The sequence below is a fragment of the Chiloscyllium punctatum genome, chromosome 46 (assembly GCF_047496795.1).
Source record: "Chiloscyllium punctatum isolate Juve2018m chromosome 46, sChiPun1.3, whole genome shotgun sequence".
NCBI classification, from domain to species: domain Eukaryota; kingdom Metazoa; phylum Chordata; class Chondrichthyes; order Orectolobiformes; family Hemiscylliidae; genus Chiloscyllium; species Chiloscyllium punctatum.
The window spans coordinates 39,605,510-39,626,625 of NC_092784.1; the positions used below are offsets into that span (position 1 = coordinate 39,605,510).

The window sequence follows — 21,116 nt, forward strand, 5'->3', positions numbered from 1 at the left end:
AAGAAGCAGTTAAGGAGGTTATGTTTGAGGTATACAGAACTTTGGTTCGTCAACAGCTGGAGTACTGTGTGCAGTTCTGGTCACCACACTACAAGGAGGATATGATTGCACTGTAGGGAGTGTAGAGATACACCAGGACATTGCCTAGAAGGGAGTATTTCAGCTAATGAAAAGAGGCTGGATAAGCTTGGGTTGTTTCTTTGAAGCAGAAAAGGTTGAGGGAGGTCCTGATAGAGGTGTATAAGATTCTGAGAGGCATGGACAAGATGATAGAAAGCAGCTATTCTCCTTCATCAAAGGCTCAATAAGCAGGCATAATGTTGAAGTAAAAGGCTTAGAGAGGTTTTTAAACAAAATTTCACTCAGAGAGTGGTGGTGGTCTAGAGTGCACTGCATGGGAAGGTAGTTGAGGTGGGAAACTTCACAACCTTTAAAAAGCTATTCGAAGGAGCATTTGAAGTTTCATAATATTCAAGCCTAGTGCGGGAAAGTGGTACTAACGTAGTGTATTTTTGGTTGTACAGACTCAATGGACTGAAGAAGCTATATTGTATTATATGATTCCAAGGTCAAGAAGAGGAAAGAAAACAATTTGGAATGGAGGAAGAAATGGCGATTGTAACCTCTGCTTTAGGGTTCGGCACACTGGTTTCTGTGGGTGGTGAAATCTGGCAAATATGTAACAGAAGATGTTGGAAAGCATAACATTTTTGAATTATACTAAATGATTTATGCACATTTTTCTTACAGAGCAGAAAACAGACATGTGGAAGATTGGGAGATGAGAACCATTAGAATGATTGTTCAATAGACCAGAATAACGAAAAATTAGAAATATCAGAAACAGACTTAAGTCATGGGCATGACTTAAAGTAACTGGAGAGAACAATTTATAAACAGATTGGCAGGAAGGAACCTTCAGTTAAGTTTTGGATAAGATGAGGTGTTACTACAAAGATTAAAATTCTATGCCCAAACAGATAAGTCAAAACCAGACGGACACTCAGATGGGAGACATAAACGTTTGGGCAAAAGATGATTCAGGCAAGTAAGGGAGGTATAGTGAGTAGGTAACAAGTTGAAGAGAATATAAAAACGTGTCATCAGATCAGATGGAAGGAAATTGTGAGGGTTTTTAAAAGCAGTAATAAAAGGAAAATAAGAGGATAATTTTTCAGTTTTAATTACAGAAGAAATAGTTTTTTTGAACTTACTTTGCCAAGTTCAGAACTTACTTTTGTTTTTCATCTGGGAGCGATCCATTTTGAAGTCAGACTTTGAGTTTTTCATTTCAGTGAACATCTGAGCCACTAGGATGTGAAGAACAGTGTTAGTATATTTTCTATGCATCATACCTCCTTCAGACTCCCTCAAACTCTCCACCTCTCTGGTCCTGACTTTGAGCACTCTATCAATCAGTTTACCACCAGATTGTGCTTTCAGTAGTCGAGGCTTCACACTCTGAAACACTGCCTCAACCCTCACCATCTCCTTCTTTGAGATATTTCTTAAGAGCCATTTTAGAGCAAGTCTCCAGTGGCCATTGTGGCTATCTTCTTCTTTGTATCAGCCTCTGATTTTATCTGTTCATCTGAACAAAGTTAGGATGCACTTCCACATTAGGCAGCTGCATTGTTTCTTCAGAATAGAAAAAGCACCTCTGTAACTCCCTATCCTGAGAACATAACATCCTCTCCTGTCTTTCCTTAATCCATTTCTTCTTGTTTTGGGGCTCCATGCAGTCAGCTCAAGGGAGAATTGGTTACAAGATATTTTACATCCCTGTATTGTGATGAAATTGTGAGGTTTAGATATATGTATTTTAATATTCAACAATTACTGCAAAACCATGTGCTTATGTTTTGTGAAAGATCACCTTTGGAGATATATGTAGCCAGGTTCCTCTTAGGAACCTTACATGGCTGATAGGAACATTAACTTGATATTCCCAATAACAACTCGGCACACTGAATCACAAAGCTATGATCCTATTCCTTCTGGTCGAAAGGTCTGTAACTAGGGGTCATAGATTTAGGGTAAGAAATCAGTGGCAATGAGAAAATTCAAGAGTAACACTTCTCACCCAGACAATAAAGGGAACCTGGAATATGGCGTGTTCTTCCTATTGGGATTCAACACTTACTGCTATTCTGCATCAGGCTAAGCTCCAATTGCGATTTCCTCATTTCGTTGAACATCTGTGTGACTGAAATGGGAAAAATACTTCAGAAAGCATCCCAGCAAAGCCTTTGAGATAACCACTACCCCCTTTCATTTAAATTCCACCCACATAGAACAAATTACTCAGTTGCTTCAGCAGATGAGGGCACTCACTGACCCGCTCCAATGTCCCTGTCTTCTTGCTCTACTCAATGTGAACTTGATATTTTCAGAAAGCTAGCTGGGCAGCTGTTGAGTGAGATTCTCTTAAACATGTGGAGTGGAACCCAAGGACATAGTAGAGAAGGGGAGCAGGTGGAGGGAGATGGAGTGAGAATGGAGAAAGGGGTAGGAGCAGGAAGACAAAGAGGAATATTATGTGGGATTCAAGGAAGTATCTACCATTTGGTGCATTCTATGCTGTCAGTAAAGTTAAATGGTCTTCTCTGAGGTTCTAATGAATCTGCTGCATGAACCTCCCTGATCTTGTTGCTTTTTAATACATTTAATAATTTTTAAAAATTAGATTGCATACTGTGTTCTAAGGGCTCAGTTGTATCTTTCAGAACTCTTGGATAAGAGACATGCTGATGTTTTATAAATTAATTTGAGAGACATGAGCATAGGTGGCTCAGCCAGTTTTTATTGTCCACCTCTAATTGCCTTGGAGAAGATGATGGTGAGCTGCCTTCTTGAATTACTGCAGTCTATTTGCTATAGATAGACCCACGGTGCCATTAAAGAGACAATTTCAGCATCTTGACCTAGAAGCAGTGAAGGAAATGGCGATACATTTTCAGGTTCTCCTTCCTATCAGAAAGATGTTGTGAAACTTGAAAGGGTTCAGAAAAGGTTTACAAGGATGTTGCCAGGGTTGGAGGATCTGAGCTACAGGGAGAGGCTGAACAGGCTGGGGCTGTTTTCCCTAGAGCGCCGGAGGCTGAGGAGTGACCTTATAGAGGTTTACAAAATTATGAGGGGCATGGATAGGATAAATAGACAAAGTCTTTTCCCTGGGGTCGGGGAGTCCAGAACTAGAAGGCATAGGTTTAGGGTGAGAGGGGAAAGATATAAGAGACCTAAGGGGCAACTTTTTCACGCAGAGGGTGGTACGTGTATGGAATGAGCTGCCAGAGGAAGTGGTGGAGGCTGGTACAATTGCAACATTTAAGAGGCTTTTGGATGGGTATATGAATAGGAAGGGTTTGGAGGGATATGGGTCAGGTGCTGGCAGGTGGGACTAGATTGGGTTGGAATATCTGGTCAGCATGGACAGGTTGGACCGAAGAGTTTGTTTCCATGTTGTACATCTCTATGACTCTAAGTCAGGAGGGTGTGTGACCTGCAGGAGGTGATGTTCCTCTTATCTGCTGCTCTCATCTTTTTAAGAGGGTAGGGGATATGGGTGGGTTGATCAGACTACTTCATCCTGTGATTTATAATTTGAAAAGGTACTGTTGGATGAGCCTTGGCAAGTTGCTGCAGTGCATCTTGCAGATGGTACGCATGCTGTCACTGAGCATTGGTGATGGAGGGAGAAAATGAGGGTCGTGGTTGTGATGCCAGGTTGCTTTGTCCTAAATGGCGTCAAGGTGGAGAGTGACATATGCAGGCAAGTGATGGTTATTTCATAACACTCTTGACTTGTGTCTTAGACATAAGTGGACATTTGTTGGATAGACTTTGGCAAGTCAGAAAGTGAGCTACTTGCTGCAGGATCCCTAGCCAATGTCCTACTCCTATGGTCTAGAATCATAGATTCTTTAGTGTGGAAACAGGTCATTTGACCCAATAAGGCCACACTGACCCTCCAGAGAGTATCCCACCCAGGCCTATTACTCTACATTTCCCCACTACTAATGCACCTGACCTACACATCCCTGAAGACTATGGGCAATTTATCGTGTCCAATTCACCTATTCTACACATCTTTGAATTGTGGGAGGAAACCAGAGCACCCGGAGGAAACCCATGCAGACACAGGAAAAATGTGCAAACTTCACACAGAGAGTCATGGTACAGTTCTTGCTGCATTTGGATATGAACTGCTTCAGGATCTAAGGAGTTGTGAATGATGCTGAACATTGTGCAATCATCTGCAAAAGCACCATTTTTGACCTTACGAGTGGAGGGAAAGTCATTGATGAAGCAAAGATGGTTGGGCTGAGGATACTACCCTGAAGAACTCCTGTAAGATGTCCAGGAGCTGAGATGATTGACTCTAACAACCATAACCATGTTTGTATATGCCAGGTATGACTCCAACCAGCAGAATTTCACCCTGATTTCCCCTAAATCCAGTTTTGCTTGGACTTCTTGATGTCCCAACGCTGCTTTTGTTATCAAGTCATTCTCATCTTTTTTTTCTCCATCTTTGCGTCAAGATTATAATGAAGTCAGGAGCTGAGAAGCCATAGCAAAGGTCAAACTGTGTCTCAGTGAATAGGTTATTGTTGAGTAACTGCTGTTCTATAGCTTTTGAAAATCACATGATGAAAATTGTAAGTTAACTAATGAAACAAGGATGGGTTGGGTTTAGATCTGTCCTGCTTTTCTGCACAGAACATAAGTGGGTAATTTTCCACATTGTTGGGTAAATGCCAGTACTCTAGTTACACTGAAACAGGCTAACTAGGGGTGCAGCAAGCTCTGGAGAACAAATATTCAGTACTATTGTTGAAATACTGTTAGACCCTATACGCTTTGTAGTATCCAGTGCCTTCAGCCATTTTGTGATATGATATGGAGTGAATTGACTTGGCTGAAAGCTGGCATCTGTGACATTAGGAACATCTAATGGATGGTTCATCCACTTTGCACTTCTGGCTGAAGATTATTGCTAATGCTTCAGTCTTATATTTTGCATTAATGTGCTGGGCTCCCCCATCACTGAAGGTGGTGATACATGTACAGCGTCATATTTCAAATGTAACTGTCCACCATCGCTCATGACCAAACCTATACATATAGGACAGCAGAGCTGATCTGTTGTTTGCGGCAATTTTATGAGCTCTACCATTTGCTGTTTATACTTTTGGGCATGAAAATGATCTTATTTTATAACTTCACTAAATTGATACCTCATTTCTAGGTATGTCTGGTGCAGAATCTGGCATGCTACCTAGCACTCTTCATTGAACCACGGTTGATCCCTGGCTTATATAATAAAACAACTGCAAATGCTGGGGCTCTGAAGCAAACAAACAGAAACGGCTGAAGAAACTCAGCAAGTCTGATATCATCTATGGATAGAAAATATAGTAAATACAAAGCATAAATAGGAGATAATCTTATCTTGCAATTACACATGCTTAGTACAAAGCATAAATACATGTTTTGAGTCCCCTGACCTTTCTTCCAAGGTGGAATTTGATTCCTGGTTTTACAGCAATGGTGGAGTAGTGGATATGCTGAGTCTGTGAGGTTACAGGTTTAAATACAATACAGCTGCTGCTGCTAATGGCTCACAGTGCATTATGGATGTCTGGTGAGTTGTGAGATCTGTCTTGAATCTATCCCCTTTAGCATAGTAACAGCACCATGCAACAGGAAGGAAACACAATCGAAAGTATCCTTAACAGGAGGCTGGTAACTTCCAGGAAGACCTTTCTCTCCCTCCCCTTGTTGACCTCAGAAGACGTGAAGATCACAATAACTTATATTTAATCATAGAATTCCTAGTGTGGAAACAGGCCATTTAGACTAACAAGTGCACACGGACCCTCTGAAGAGTAACCCACCCAGACCCAATCACCTACATTTTTTACTCTACATTTACCCCTGACTAAGGCTCCTAACCTATACATTCCTGAACACTACGGGAAATTTAGCATGGCCAATTCACTTACCTGCACATCTTTGGATTGTAGGAGGAAACCAGAGCAGCCGGAGGAAACCCACACAGACACGGGAAGAATGTGCAAACTCCACACAGAGATAAAAGAATGAACAGAGTAAGATTAGGGCCAATCAAGGATGATAATGGGAAATTGTGCATGGTGTCAGAGGAGATAGGAGAAGCGCTAAATGAATATTTTTCATCAGTGCTCACATTGGAAAAATATAATGTTGTTGAGGAGAATACTGAGAAACAGGCTGCTAGACTAGATAGGATTGATGTTCACAAGGAAGGGGTGTTAGAGATTCTGGAAAGTGTGAAAATAGATAAATCCCCTGGGCTGGTTGGGATTTATCTGAGGATTCTCTGCGAAACTAGGGAGGAGATTGCCGAGCCATTGGCTTTGATCTTTATGTCATCATTGTCTACGGGAATAGTACCAGAAGACTGGAGGATAGCAAATGTAGTTCCCTTGTTCAAGAAAGGGAGTAGAGACAACCCTGGTAATTATAGACGAGTCCATCTTAATTTGGTTGTCGGTAAAGTGTTGGAAAAGGTTATAAGATCATTTATAATCATCTCGATAGGAATACATTGATTAGGGATAATCAACATGCTTTTGTGAAGGGTAGGTTGTGTCTCAGAAACCTTATTGAGTTCTTTAAGAAGGTGACCAAACAGGTGGATGAGGGTAAAGCCATTGATATTTGCATATGGATTTCAGTAAGGCATTTGATAAGGTTCCTCATGGTAGGAACAAAATACGAAAGCATGGGATTGAGGGTGATTTGGTGGTTTGGATCAGAAATTGGCCAGCTGAAAGAAGACAGAGGGTAGTGGTTGATGGGAAATATTCATCCTAGAGTTCAGTTACTAGTGGTCTAATGCAAGGATCTGTTTTGGGGCCAGTGTTGTTTGTTATTTTTATAAAACGACTGGAATGAGGGCATAGAAGGATGGGTTAGTAAATTTGCAGATGTCACTGAGGTCAGTATAGTTGTGGACAGTGTGGAAGGATGTTGGAGGTTACAGAGGGACTTAGATAAGCTACAGAGCAGGGCTGAGAGGTGGCAATGGAGTTTAATGCAAAAAAGTGTGAGGTGATTCACTTTGGAAGGAGTAACAGGAATGCAGACAACTGGGCGAGTGGTAAGATTTTTGGTAGTGTAGATGAGCAGAGAGATCTCAGTGTCCATGTACATAGATCCCTCAAAGTCACCACCCAGGTTGATAGGGCTGTTAAGAAGGCATAAGGTGTCTTAGTTTTTATTAGTAGAGGGATTGAATTTCATAACCATGAGGTCATGCTGCAGCTGTACAAAACTCTGGTGCGGTCGCACTTAGAGTATTGTGTACAGTTCTGGTCACCGCATCATAGGAAGGGTGTGGAAGCTTTGGAAAGGGTGAGAGGAGATTCATGAGGATGTTGCCTGGTATGGAGGGAAGGTCATATAAGGAAATGTTGAGAGACTTGAGGCTGTTTTCGTTAGAGAGAAGAAAATTGAGATGTGACATAATTGAGACAGAAGATAATCAGAGGGTTAGATCGGTTGGACAGTGAGAGCCTTTTTCCTCGGATGGTGATGGCTAGCACGAGGGGACATATCTTCAAACTGAAGGGTGATAGAAATAGGACAGATGTCAGAGGCAGTTTCTATACTCAGAGAGTAGTAGGGGCGTGGAATGCACTGCCTGCAAAAGTTGAAGACTTGCCAACTTTAAGGGCAGTTAAATGGTCATTGGATAGGCATATAGATGATAATGGAATAGTGCAGGGTAGATGGGCTTCAGATTGGTTCCACAGGGTGGTGCAATATCGAGGACCGAAGGGCCTGTATTGCGCTATAATATTCTATGTTCGATGATCTGCACTGTCTGAATTAGCATTGCCAGTTTACGATCCTCCTCACTGGAAGTACCAATAAGAATTACTGACTTTGCTATATTAACTAGATTAGATTACTTAGAGTGGAAACAGGCTCTTTGGCCCAACAAGTCCACACCGACCCTCCGAAAAGCAACCCACTCAGACCCATTCCCCTACATTTACTCCTTCACCTAACACCACGGGCAATTTAGCATGACCAATTCACCTAACCTGCACATTTTTGGACTGTGGGAGGAAACCGGAGCACCTGGAGGAAACCCACGCAGACACAGGGAGAATGTGCAAACTCCACACAGACAGCTCCTGAGGCGGGAATTGAACCAGTGTCTCTGGCGCTGTGAGACAGCAGTATTAACCACTGAGCCGCCCAACAGGGTTGGTTGTTCTGGAGCAGAAAAGTTACCATTTTAAACAAATATTTTTGTTATTTTCATCTGTTGAACTTTTCTTCACTCTTGTCCAGTTTCCTTTCCTCTCAATTTGACTCCATCCCCTGCTCAGGCTGAGATTCTTTCTCAATTTTGATCTGTCACTGGTTAAGGAGATCGACTGTTACTTGAAGTGTTCACTTAAGTCCCTGAGCAGAGAAACAGTTAAGTAAATAGTTTTAAGTATAGCCTTGCTATAAATCTACAATAGCGAGTATAATGGGTTCTTAATACTTAAGATTTCAGAGACAAATTTCAATAAAACATATAATTAATAAGTTAGCCTGGAGCAATGTTATGTTGAGGTATCAGGCAGTGCTATTTTGAGTCTGTAGGTTGGAAGAAGCAAAAATGGCCTTTAGTAGAGTGATATACTCTCCTTGTAGGATGTGGGAGTTTAGGAAGTATTTACGTGTTACTGAGGATTATATTTGCAATAAATGCCGTTGATTGCGAATTCTATCAGATCAAATGGATCGGTTGGAGCGACAGTTACAAGGCAATGAGGAATGAGGCAGTGATGGATGGCAGTTATAGGAAGGGAAAAAAGTCGCTGATACAAGGATCTGTTTTGGGGCCACTGTTGTTTGTTATTTTTATAAACGACCTGGATGAGGGCATAGAAGAATGGGTTAGTAAATTTGCGGATGTCACTAAGGTCAGTATAGTTGTGGACAGTGTGGAAGGATGTTGGAGGTTACAGAGGGACTTAGATAAGCTGCAGATCAGGGCTGAGAGGTGGCAGACAGACTTTAATGCAGAAATGTGTGAGGTGATTCACTTTGGAAGGAGTAACAGGAATGCAGACTACTGGGCGAATGGTTAACTCCAGGAAAGGTGAGAGAGGTAGGCAGATAGTGCAGGATTCTTCTGTGGCTATCCCCATTTCAAACAAGTATGCTGTTTTGGAAAACGTACAGGGTGATGGATTCTCAGGGGAATGTAGCAGGAAGAGCCAAGTTTCTGGTATCAAGACAGGCTCCAATGTAATGAGGGGTACATTGGGTTCAAAGCGATCAACTGCATTATGGGACTTTCTAGTCAGAGGCACAGAGAGACGTTGCTGTGGTCAGCAGCAAAAAATCAGAATGGTGTTGCCCCCTGGTGTCAGGATCACTGATGTCTCAGAGAGGGTGCAGAATGTTCTCAAACGGGAGAGGGACCAGGAGATCATTGTACACATTGGAATCAATGACACAGGAAGGGAAAGGATGAGATTCTGAAGAGAGAATATAGAGAGTTAGGCAGGAGTTTAAAAAGGGGGTCCTCAAGGGTAGCAACATCTAGATTTTTCCCAGTGCTACGAGATAGTGAGGGTAGAAATAGGAGGATTAAGCAGATGAATGCGTGGCTGAGGAGCTGGAGAAGGATTCATATTTTTGCATCATTGGAATCTGTTCTGGGTAGAAGTGATTTGTACAAGGATGGATTGCACCTGAATTGGAAGGGGACTAATATACTGGCAGGGAGATTTGCTGGCGCTGCTCAGGAGGAATTAAACGAGTAAGGCTGGGGGAGGGTGGGTGGGACTGAGGGACATAGTGAGGAAAGAAATCAATGAGAGACTGGTATAGTTGAGAAAAGAAATGAGGCAAGCAGTCGGGGATAAAGCAGAGAACAAGGTAGGACTGATAAATTAAACTGCATTTATTTCAATGCAAGAGGCCTAACAGGGCATGGTTAGGAGCATGGAACTGGGATATCACAGCAATTACAGAAATGTGACTCAGGAATGAACAGGACTGGCAATTTAATGTTCCAGGATACAAATGCTACAGGAAGGACAGAAGGGGAGGCAAACAGGGGAGAGAGTGGTTGGTGTTTTTCATAAGGGATAGCATTACAGCTGTGCTGAAGGAGGATATTTCCAGAAATACATCCCGGGGAATTATTTGGGTGAAACTGAGAAATAAAAAGGGGATGATCACCTTATTGGGATTGTATTATTGACAGTCCGCAGGAAATTAAGAAACAAATTTGAAAGGAGGTTTCAGTAATTTGTAAGACTAATAGGCTGGTTACGGAGGGAATTTTAATTTTCCAAACATAGACTGGGACTGCCTTGGTGTTCAGGGTTTAGATGAAGAAGAATTTGTTAAGTGCATACAAGAATTTTTTTCTGATTCAGTATGTGGATGTACCTATGAGAGAAGGTGTAAAACTTGATGGCAGGGCAGGTGACTGAGTTGTCAGTGGGGAAGCACTTTGGGGTCAGTGACCATAATTCTATTAGTTTTAAAATAGTTATGGAAAAGGACAGACCAGATCTAAAAGTTGAAGTTCTAAATTGAAGGAAAGCTAAACGCGATGATATTAGGTAAGACTTTTCAAAAGCTGATTGGGGCAGATGTTTGCGGGTAAAGGGGCGGTTGGAAAATGGGAAGCCTTCAGAAATGAGATAATGAGAGTCCAAAGACATGCCTTCCTGTCAGGATAAAAGGAAAGACTGGTAGATGTAGAGAATGCTGGATGACGAGAGGCAAGGACTGATTAGCAATAGTCAACATGGCTTTGTATGTAGGAAATCATATCTCACAAACTTGATTGAGTTTTTTGAAGAAGTAACACAGAGAATTGATGAGGGCAGAGTAGTATACGTGATCTACATGGACTTCAATAAGGCGTTCGACAAAGTTCCCCATGAGAGACTGGTTAGCAAGGTTAGATCTCATGGAATACAGGGAGAACTAACCATTTGGATACAGAACTGGCTCGAAGGTAGAAGACAGTAGGTGGTGGTGGTGGAGGGTTGTTTTTCAGACTGGAGGCCTGTGACGAGTCGAGTGCCACAAGGATCGGTGCTGGGTCCACTACTTTCCGTCATTTATATAAATGATTTGGATGTGAACATAGGAGGCACGGTGGCACAGTGGTTAGCACTGCTGCCTCTCAGCGTCAGAGACCCGGGTTCAATTCCCGCCTTGGGCGACTCTGTGTGGAGTTTCCACATTCTTCCCGTGTCTGCATGGGTTTCCTCCGGGTCCTCCGGTTTCCTCCCACAATCCAAAAATGTGCAGGTTGGGTGAATTGGCCATGCTAAATTGCCCATAGTGTTAGATGTAGGGGAATGGGTCTGGGTGGGTTGCGGTGTGGACTTGTTAGGCCAAAGGGCCTGTTTCCACACTAAGTAATCTAATCTAATAGTTAGTAAGTTTGCAGATGACACAAAATTGGAGGTGTAGCGAACAGCAAAGAAGGTTACCTCAGATCTTGATGAGATGGGTCAATGGGCTGAGGATTGGCAGATGGAGTTTAATTCAGATAAATGCGAGGTGCTGCATTTTGGGAAAGCAAATCTTAGCAGGACTTATACCCTTAATGGTAAGGTCCTAGGGAGTGTTGCTGAAGAGTGCAGGTTCATAGCTCCTTGAAAGTGGAGTCGCAGGTAGATAGGATAGTGAAGAAGGCATTTTTGAGTATAGGAGTTGGGAGGTCATGTTGTGGCTGTACAGGACATCAGTTAGGCCACATTGCGTGGAATTCTGGTCTCCTTCCTATCAGAAAGATGCTGTGGAACTTGAGAGGGTTCAGCAAAGATTTACAAGGATGTTTCCAGGGTTGGAGAATTTGAGCTATCGGGAGAGGTTGAATAGGCTGGGGCCGTTTTCCCTCGAATATTGGAGGCTGAAGGATGACCTTATGGAGGTTTATAAAATCATGAGGGGCATGGATAAGATAAATAGACAAGGTATTTTCCGTGGGGTGGAGGAGTAAATAAGTAAAGGGCATAGGTTTAGGGTGAGAGGAGAAAGATGTATAAGAGACCTAAGGGACAACTTTTTCACACAGAAGGTGATGTGTGTATGGAACGAGCTGCCAGAGGAAGTGGTGGAGGCTAGTACAATTGCAACATTTAAAAGGTATCTGGATGGGTATACAAATAGGAAAGTTTTGAAGTGATATGGGTTGGGTCCTGGCCAGTGGGACTAGATTAGGTTGGAATATCTGATCGGCATGGACAATTTGGACCAAAGGGTCTGTTTCTGTGCTGTACATCTCAATGACTCTATCTTCTTTACCCCTCACTGCATCACTATCAGAGTGCACATCCAGGAGGTTACATAGTAAATCACTTTAGTGCTAAAGGACATAGGATGAAGAGTCTAAGTGAATGGCTCACAGCATCACTGCAGAAAATCTGCACTACAATAAGTTTAGCACATTGAACATAAGGAAACGTACACATTATGACTCCAGCAATGAGAATTCCTGTTGACAGTAGAATGGAGAGACCCAGGAGAATGTAGAAAATCAAAGGCTGCTGTTTTCCTCGCAATGAAGGTTGGTCAGCGTGTTCTGCAAAATGTAAATGACAATATGAGGATGAAAAGTGGCAACAACTCAAGACTGGGCACTTCAGAAACCTGTTCAGAAGCTCTGTTTGGTTCTGAGTTGTATGTTCTTTCCATTCTGATAACAGAATGCATCAAATTCCTGGAACATGCTCCCTATAGCACTCTGGGGAAGGGAGCTGAGAAGGCAATAGGTAGATGAAGTTGTGAGGTGATGGTCATAGATCAGAGAGGAGGGTGGAGCAGATTGGTGGGAAGGAAGATGAACAGGTAGGACAGTTCAAGAGGACAGTGCCAAGTTGGAGGGTTGGATTTGTGATGAGGTGGACTACAGAGATTCAAGAAAGCAGCTCATCAACACCTTCCCAAAGGCAACTCAGGCTGGGCAATAAATGCTCGCCTAGCCAGTGATGCCCACATCCCATGAATGAATAAGAAAAGCACAATAAAATAAAACATGGAACCAGTCCCTATGAATCATTTCATCTTAAAATTATGCTGGTTTGGAATGAGGACATTACTAGAAAGGATAATAGTTTTGCCATGTTTAATTGCCCTTGAACTGAGCTCATTTCTGGGCTATTTCTTTGGGCAGTTCAGAATCATTCACATTGCTGCGGGTATTAGGCAAGTGGAGACTAGACAAGGTAAGGACAGAGGCTATTCTACCCTCAAGCACATTAGTGAATGAGATGGGAGTTTACAACAATTGCTCAGGGATGGGTACTGCTGGTTGGGTCAGCATTCATTACCCATTCTTAATTGCCCTTAAGAAGGTGCGAGTTAGCTGCTTCCTTGAACAACTGCAGTCAACTGGAGCAGGTGCACCCACATTGCTGTTACAGTGACAGTGAAGAAATGTCAATACATTTCTAAATCAGGATGGTGAGTAGCTTGCTGAGGATCTTGCAGGTGGTGGTGTGTCCATGCATCTGCTGCTCTTGTCCTTCAAGGTTGTAAAGATAATGGGTTTGAAAGATGCTGTCCTAAGAGTCTTGGTGTGTTAATGCAGTGCATCTTGTAGATGGTACACACTGCTGCTACTGAGAGTCAGTGATGGGTGGAATGAATGTTTCAAACATAGAACAGCACAGCACAGTACAGGTCCTTTGGTCCTCAATGTTGTGCTGACCTATTGTCCTACTGTAAGATCAAACTAACTTACATTCCACGTGCCTATCTAAGAGTCGATTAAATGCCCTTAATGTATCTGAATCTACCATCACGACATTGCATGCACCCACCACGGTGTAAAGAATCTACCTCTGACATCTTCCCTAAACCTTCCTCCAATCACCTTAAAGTTATGACTCATGATAGCCATTTCCATCCTTGAAAAAGTCTCTGGCTCGCCACCTTACTTGTGCTTCTCATCATCTTGTACATCTCTATCAAGTCACCTCTCGTCCTTCTTCACTCCAATGAGAAAAGCCCTCAGTCTCTCAACCTTTCTTCATAAAACATGCCCTTCCATCCAGGCAACATCCTGGCAAATCTCTGCACCCTCTCCAAAGCTTCCACGGTTCTTCCTATAATGAGGTGACCAGAACTGAACATAATATTCCAAGTGTGGTCTAACCACGGCTTTATAAAGGTGCAGCATAAACTAATGGCTCTTAAACTCAATTGCACTGTTAATTAAAGTCAACACACCATACACCTTCTGAACAAGCTTATCAACTTTGGTGACAACTTTGAGGGATCTATGGACTTGGACCTCAAGGTACCTCTGTTCGTCCACACTGCCAAGAATCCTGCCTTTTAGCCTGTAATCTGCATTCAAATTCAACTGTCCAAAATGAATCACTTCACACTTTTCCAGATTGAACTCCATCTGACACTTAACAGCCCAGTTCTGCATCTTGTCAATCTCCTGTTTACAACAGCCCTCCACACTATCCACAACTCCACCAACCATCGTGTCGTCAGCAAACTTACTAACCTACCCTTCCACTTCATCCAAGTCATTTATAAAAATCACAAAGAGCAAAAGTCCCAGAAAAGATCCCTTGCACTTTGTCACAAAGAATTCAGTAAGGTTTGAGAGGCATGACCTGCTCCTCACAAAGCCATGCTGACTGTCTCTAATCAAACTATGTTTTTCCAAATAATCATTAATTCTGTCTCTCAGAATCCTCTCCAATAATTTGCGCACCACAGATGTAAGACTGACTGGGCTATAATTCCCAGAGTTATCTCTATTCCCTTTTTTGAACAAGGTAATAACATTTGCTACCCTCCAATCTTCTGGCACATCTCCACTGGACAGCGAGAATGCAAAAATCATCACTAAAAGCACAATTTCTTCTCTCACTTCCCGTATGAACCTTAGGTATATCCTGTCTGGTCCATGGAATCGATTACGTTTTTCAACGTTTTTAGCACATTCTCCTTCTCAAAATCAACCTTTTCAATCATATCAGTCTGTTTCATGCTCTCCTCACAAACGACAAGATCCCTCTCACTAGTGAATGCTGAAGCAGAGTATTCATTAAGAACCTCCCCTACCTCCTCCAATTCCTTGCACAAGTTCCCTCCACTATCCCTGATTGGCCAGACCCTTACTCTGGCCATCATCTTGTTCCTCACGTAAGTTTAGAAAGCCGTGGGGCTTTCCTTAATCCTACCCGCTAAGGCTTTTCCATGCCCACTCTAGCTCTAAGCTCATTCTTCAGTACCTTCCTGGCTACCTTGTAACCCTCGAGAGCCCTGTCTGGTCCTTGCTTCCTCAACCTTAAGTAAACTTCCTTCCTTCTTCCTCTTGACTAAATGTTCCACATCTCATCATCCAAGGTTCCTTCACTCTACCATCCCTTCCTTGCCTCAGTGGGGCAAATCTGTCCAGCACTTGCAGCAAGTGCTCCCGAAACAAACTCCACATTTCTGTTGTGCATTTCCCGGAGAACAACTGATCCCAATTTATGCACCACAGTTCCTGCCTATAGCATTGTAATACCCCTCCCCCAATTAAATACTTTTCCATACCATCTGCTCCTATGGTTCTTTATGAATACAGTAAAGGTCAGGGAGATGTGATTATGATCACCAAAATGCTCTCCCACTGAGAGATCTGACACCTGCCCTGGTTCATTGCCGAGCACCAAGTCTAATATGGCCTCCCCCCTCGTCGGCCTGTCTTCATATTGAGTCAGGAATCCTTCCTGGACACACCTGATAAAATCTGCCCCATCCAAACTATGTGCACTAAGGAGGTTCCAATCGATATTAGGGAAGTTGCAGTCTCCCATGAAAACAACCCTGTTAATTCTAAACTCTGCCTCCCAATCTGCTCCTCTGTGCCTCTGTTGCTATCGGGGAGTCTATAGAAAATTCCCAATAAAGTGACTGCACCTTTTCTGTATCTGACTTCTACCCACACTGACTCTATAGACAAAGCTTCCTTAACAAATTCCCTTTCTGCAGCTGTGATACTATCCCTGATTAACAATGCCACTCCCCCACCTCTTTTATCCTCCTCACTACTCTTTTTGAAACATCTAAACCCCAGAACATTCAATAACCATTCCTGCCCTTGCGATATCCAAGTTTCCGTAATGGCCACAACATCGTTGCTCCAAGTACTGATCCATGTTCTAGGTTCATCACCCTCATTCCTGAAACACCTTGCATTAAAATGGACACACCAACCCATTACACTGACTGCAACTTTGCCGTATCAACTGTCTATCCTTTCTCATAGACTCTGCCCGCTGTATCTGGCTGTTCACCCGATCTGGCTATACTCCATCCTCAGATCTGTAGCTGAGGTTCCTACCCCCTTCCCAAACTAACTTTATTCCTCTTGAGGAGCTCTAGCAAACCTCTTGGTCAGGATATTGGTGCCCCTCCAGTTCACATGCAACCCGTCCTCTTTTGACAGGTCCCACCTTCTCCTGAAGGTATCCCACTGATCCACATAACTCTCTTACAACAGCTCTGCAGGCACATGTTTAGCTGCACTTGATCTCTGTTTCTAGCCTCACTAGCCCTTGGCATTGGTAGCAATCCTAAAATTACTATTCTGTTACCTTGACTTTTACCTTCCAACCTAACTCTCTATTTTCACTTTACAGGTGCTCATCTCTTTTCCGAGGTATGTCATTAGTACCGATGTGTACCACGACTTCTGGCTGCTCCCCCTCAAGGATCCTGTAGATTCGACCTGACATCCCTGACCCTGATACTAATGAGACAACATACCATCCAGGAGTATCGGTCATGACTACAGAATCTCCTGTGTGTTTCTCTAACCATTGAATCGGCTATTAACTATCGCTCTCCTATTCTCCACCCTTACCTTCTGAGCCAGGCTTGTTGTTGCTAGAGGCCTGGCCGCTGTGGCTTTCCCCTGGTAAGTACCCTCAACCCCACCAACCCAACACACACAAACAGTATCCAAAGAGGTATACTTATTATTGAGGGGAATAATGACAGTCACCCAGCTACCTTTATCCTATAACTTAGGTGTGACTACCTCCCTGTAATTCCTCTCTATCACTCCCTCAGCCTCGGAATGATCCAAAGTTAATCCAGCTCCAGTTCCCTAATGTAGTCTGTGAGAAGCTGGAGTTGGGTGCACTTCTTGCAGTTGGAGTCAGCAGGGTGATCTTTACTTCCCACATCCTACAACAGGAACATGCAACTGCCCTAACGTCCATCACCTCTGGTCTAAATTGCCAAAAACAGAACAAAAAAAAACCTTACCAACGCTTCACACAGTCTTTGTTTTGGTTAGAAGAAAATGATAGATGGGAAGCATTATACATGCAGTGTTTCGGGTTTAGCCACTGCCCAAATATATTAGTTCACGTAGCCAGCAGTCCTCCTCTCCTGTTCAGCCTTCGCTCCACCAATTCACGAGACAAGTATTTTATACTGATACTTCCCAGCTGCCCCCAGCTCATGCTCTCCTGACTTCGGCTACTGAAATGAAGGCTGCTGATTCATGAGATAAGTATTTTATACTCATGGATGTTTGTGGATGTGGTGCCTACTTTGCCCTGGATGGTGGCAAACTTCTTGAGTGCTGCTGGAGCTGCACTCATCCACACAAGTGGGGAGTGTTCCATCACAGTCCTGATTTGTGCCTTGTGGACACACTTTGGGAATCAGGAAGGGAGTTACTCACTGAAGGATTCCCAGCCTCTGTCATGCTCTTCTTGGTACTGTATTTATACAGTTTGTTCAGTTTAGTGTCTTCTTGATGGTAGCCTGTAAAATGTTGATATTCTTTGCCACAATTAACAAGACCAGCTATTTTTATTAGTTGAATTTAAATTCCATTAGTTTTTTTTGTGGTGGGATTTGAACCCATGTCCCAACAGCACAAACATGTGCTTCTGGATTATAGTCAAGTTACATGATCATTATACCACTGATTCCCCTTGGCATACAGGGGAACCTCATTCTTTGGCATGGTGCTAACCCACTCAGACTGAAAATGTCAGACATGCTCCCCAGCTGGTCAGAGATTTTGAAAGTTGTTAACATTGACTCAGATTCACCCAGTTAGAGAGAATAGGAATTGATTTCTGACCAGAATCTTGTGGCTTCTCCTGAAGCTTGTTGGTGGGTATTAGATACAAGTGTTTTTTCTACAACAACAAACACAGACTCCCATAGTCAAACACTCATTGCCCAATTTGTGAAGTCATATGGCAACCCTGACGATGTATCAAGAGGTTTGCTCCTGGGGCCACACACCAGCAAATGCCAAGTACATAGAACATAGAACAATACAGCACAGAACAGGCCCTTCGGCCCACAATGTTGTGCCGAACTTCTATCCTAGATTAAGCACCCATCCATGTACCTATCCAAATGCCGCTTAAAGGTCGCCAATGATTCTGACAAAGTATGTCGTGTTTTCAAGAGAGTCTATATCTGGAAATGAACATTTTGCATGTCTTCAGGGAAAAAGCAGGGTGCACTATTCTTGCAGAGAATGTACACAGTCATTGTGGGATGAACAGCCTCTGCCTATGCTGTAACCATTCTATAATTTTACATCACTCTTAAGTCTGGGATTTTTGCACACTCTCAAGGTATTTAGGGGTCACACCCTATACTCACTGATGACTGTCCTTTGCCTATCATTTCAGGTTGCAATCAAAAAGCATTATGGAACGAAGATAGACACAAAACAAAATAGCAAGATTTAAGACATTGTGCACACAGGGATTTCTAAGCTCAATTCCCAGTTTATACTACGATCACCATGTTTAAAAACATAGCCATCTGGTAGGGGGTTGGGCAAGGGATCAATATCTATACCACAACCTCAATACTTTATTTCACTTTGTGTTCTTGACACTGTCGGTTGAAGGGGATGGCTCCGTGAGAGGTGGGCTATAGGTGGGGTTGTAGTAGGAAGGTGAGAATATATGTATTCTACCTCCATGACTTTATTTGAATGTTTAACTGCACAGTCTGATCTTTGGAAAAATAATATAAGTGGCATTCTCTGGCAGAAATGTTATCCAATCAATTGGAAAACAACCCGCTCTCTGTTGTTAATTGATCTGTAGGTTTATATTCAACTGTTAATTATTTACTAGGAGAAAGTGAGGACTGCAGATGCTGGAGAGAAAAGTCGAGAGTGTGGTGCTGTAAAAGCACAGCAGGTCAGGCAGCATCCGAGGAGCAGGAGATTAGACGATTTGAAATGAGTCCTGATGAAGGGCTTATACCCGAAATGTGATTCCCCTGCTCCTCAGATGCTGCCTGACCTGCTGTGCTTTTCCAACATCACACTCTCGACTGTTAACTATTCGACTGCGGCCTGGCTGAGATCAATTGCAAAGAGCTGTGAGAAGTGGTATACCTGGCTTAATGTCATTTTGTTCCTCTTGTTCCTTGTTCCACTCTTGAGAACTCACTTTCTGAATACTGTCTCCGGTCACATCAAGATCCATTACTCCTTCTGTAAAGAGAGCATGTCAGAGTCAGTTTATAGATTTGACTATTCTGTTATTTTGCTGTTCTTTTAGCTAAACATCATTGGCTGGATAGCACAGCTGCAAGTTATGTGGCCAGTGTAAAACAGAAGTTTTCCACCATTATCAGATCAAAGGCAGAACACTGTGGATGCTGGAGATCTGAAATAAATCAGAAAAAAACCTGAGAGACTCAGATTTTTTAGGAGAAAGTGAGGAGTGCAGATGCTGGAGATCAGAGCTGAAAATGTGTTGCTGGAAAAGCACAGCAGGTCAGGCAGCATCCAAAGAGTAGGAGAATCGACATTTCAGGCATGAGCCCGAAGAAGGGCTCATTCCTAGAGAAGGGCGCATGCCCGAAATGTCGATTCTCCTGCTCCTTGGATGCTGCATGACCTGCTGCGCTTTTCCAGAAACACATTTTCAGCTCAGACTCAGATTTTTGGCAACATCTGAGGAGGAATAGAGTTAAAGGGGAAGGTTAAAGGACAAAGAAGACTAAAGATCACAGGTGTCATAGAACAAGGGGCAAGAGTAAAAAATCATCCTTTAACAAGTTATCGAACCAATTGAATAGAAAGTTTTGGAACCCACTATTTTCCACACGTCATCTGGGAAAAAATTTGAGTGTTTTACAACAGATATAGGAGACAACTCAAGTAAGCTTGATAAAACCCTACAATTAGTCCTTGGCTGCCCGAAGGAGCAGGTTTGCATGGTGGTAGTGGAGGTGATTGGACCATCTATGATATTTTTACATAATTTATTAATTTATTTGGACCTGCAATAAGACATATTTCAGAGAGCAGAACCTTCAAATTTGGAGACATGACTGGCTCATCTTAGCAGCAGAGTTCTTTGTCACACAGTGTTTAGCCATTGTGTGTAGAGATCCCTTTTCTCCTTCTCGCCTTCTACCCTCGTCTCTACATTCATCCCCACTCATTCGTGTCTCCAAACCTTCATCTCCTACCCTTCCTATCTCCATTTTCTCCCTCGCACTCATCTCACCCCATTTTCAACCCCATCCAACTCACTCCTTTCTCCTCTCATCCTCAATTTCCCCAGCTACTATTCTCCCCTCCCTCTCTGCTGCACCATTCGCACCATTCCTGGTTGGTTCTGGAAGATTCTTGTTCTCCATGATGAGGTCCTGCAAAAAGACTCAACTTTTGTCTGAACTGAGCTGCGAGTTTACATTCAGGTACCTGATAACTTGAAGCCAACGTTAACATATAGGCTGTAAGAGCAAACCATTCAGCAGCTCAATCTGTATCTGTAGACCGTGTGGCAAAGTTGGTATTTGTAAAATTGTAAAATGGGGAAAGCATTGCATGGTCCCTTTAAAAGATACTTTCTTTTTCTGTGCTTAGAGATTTAAAAAGGGATGTCTGTGAGCAGCTTGGGGGGATTTGCAGGTGCATAGAGAGCAGAGAAATTGAAACACATCAAAAAGCCGGACAGTTAGCAGACCAAGCAGCATTTTTGCCAAGGCAACAAGGTTTGAATTTGGCCAATCAATTTGAACCAGGCACTTTGATACCAAAAACCTATCAAATTTAAATCTGATGATTT

The 21,116-nt window shown here is 42.9% G+C and overlaps 1 protein-coding gene across 1 annotated transcript in view; it reads right to left on the bottom strand.

Annotated features, from left to right (window-relative positions):
• The window catches only part of LOC140467903 (uncharacterized), a 154,414-nt gene that overhangs the window by 115,740 nt on the left and 17,558 nt on the right, over window positions 1–21,116 (bottom strand). Inside the window, exons 2-5 of the mRNA XM_072563979.1 lie at window positions 19,430–19,528; window positions 12,497–12,610; window positions 2,144–2,206; window positions 1,236–1,310 (exon numbers count right to left, since the gene is read on the bottom strand). Coding sequence (XP_072420080.1) covers window positions 1,236–1,310; window positions 2,144–2,206; window positions 12,497–12,610; window positions 19,430–19,528 — 351 coding nt within the window. The remainder of the gene's footprint in view (window positions 1–1,235; window positions 1,311–2,143; window positions 2,207–12,496; window positions 12,611–19,429; window positions 19,529–21,116) is intronic.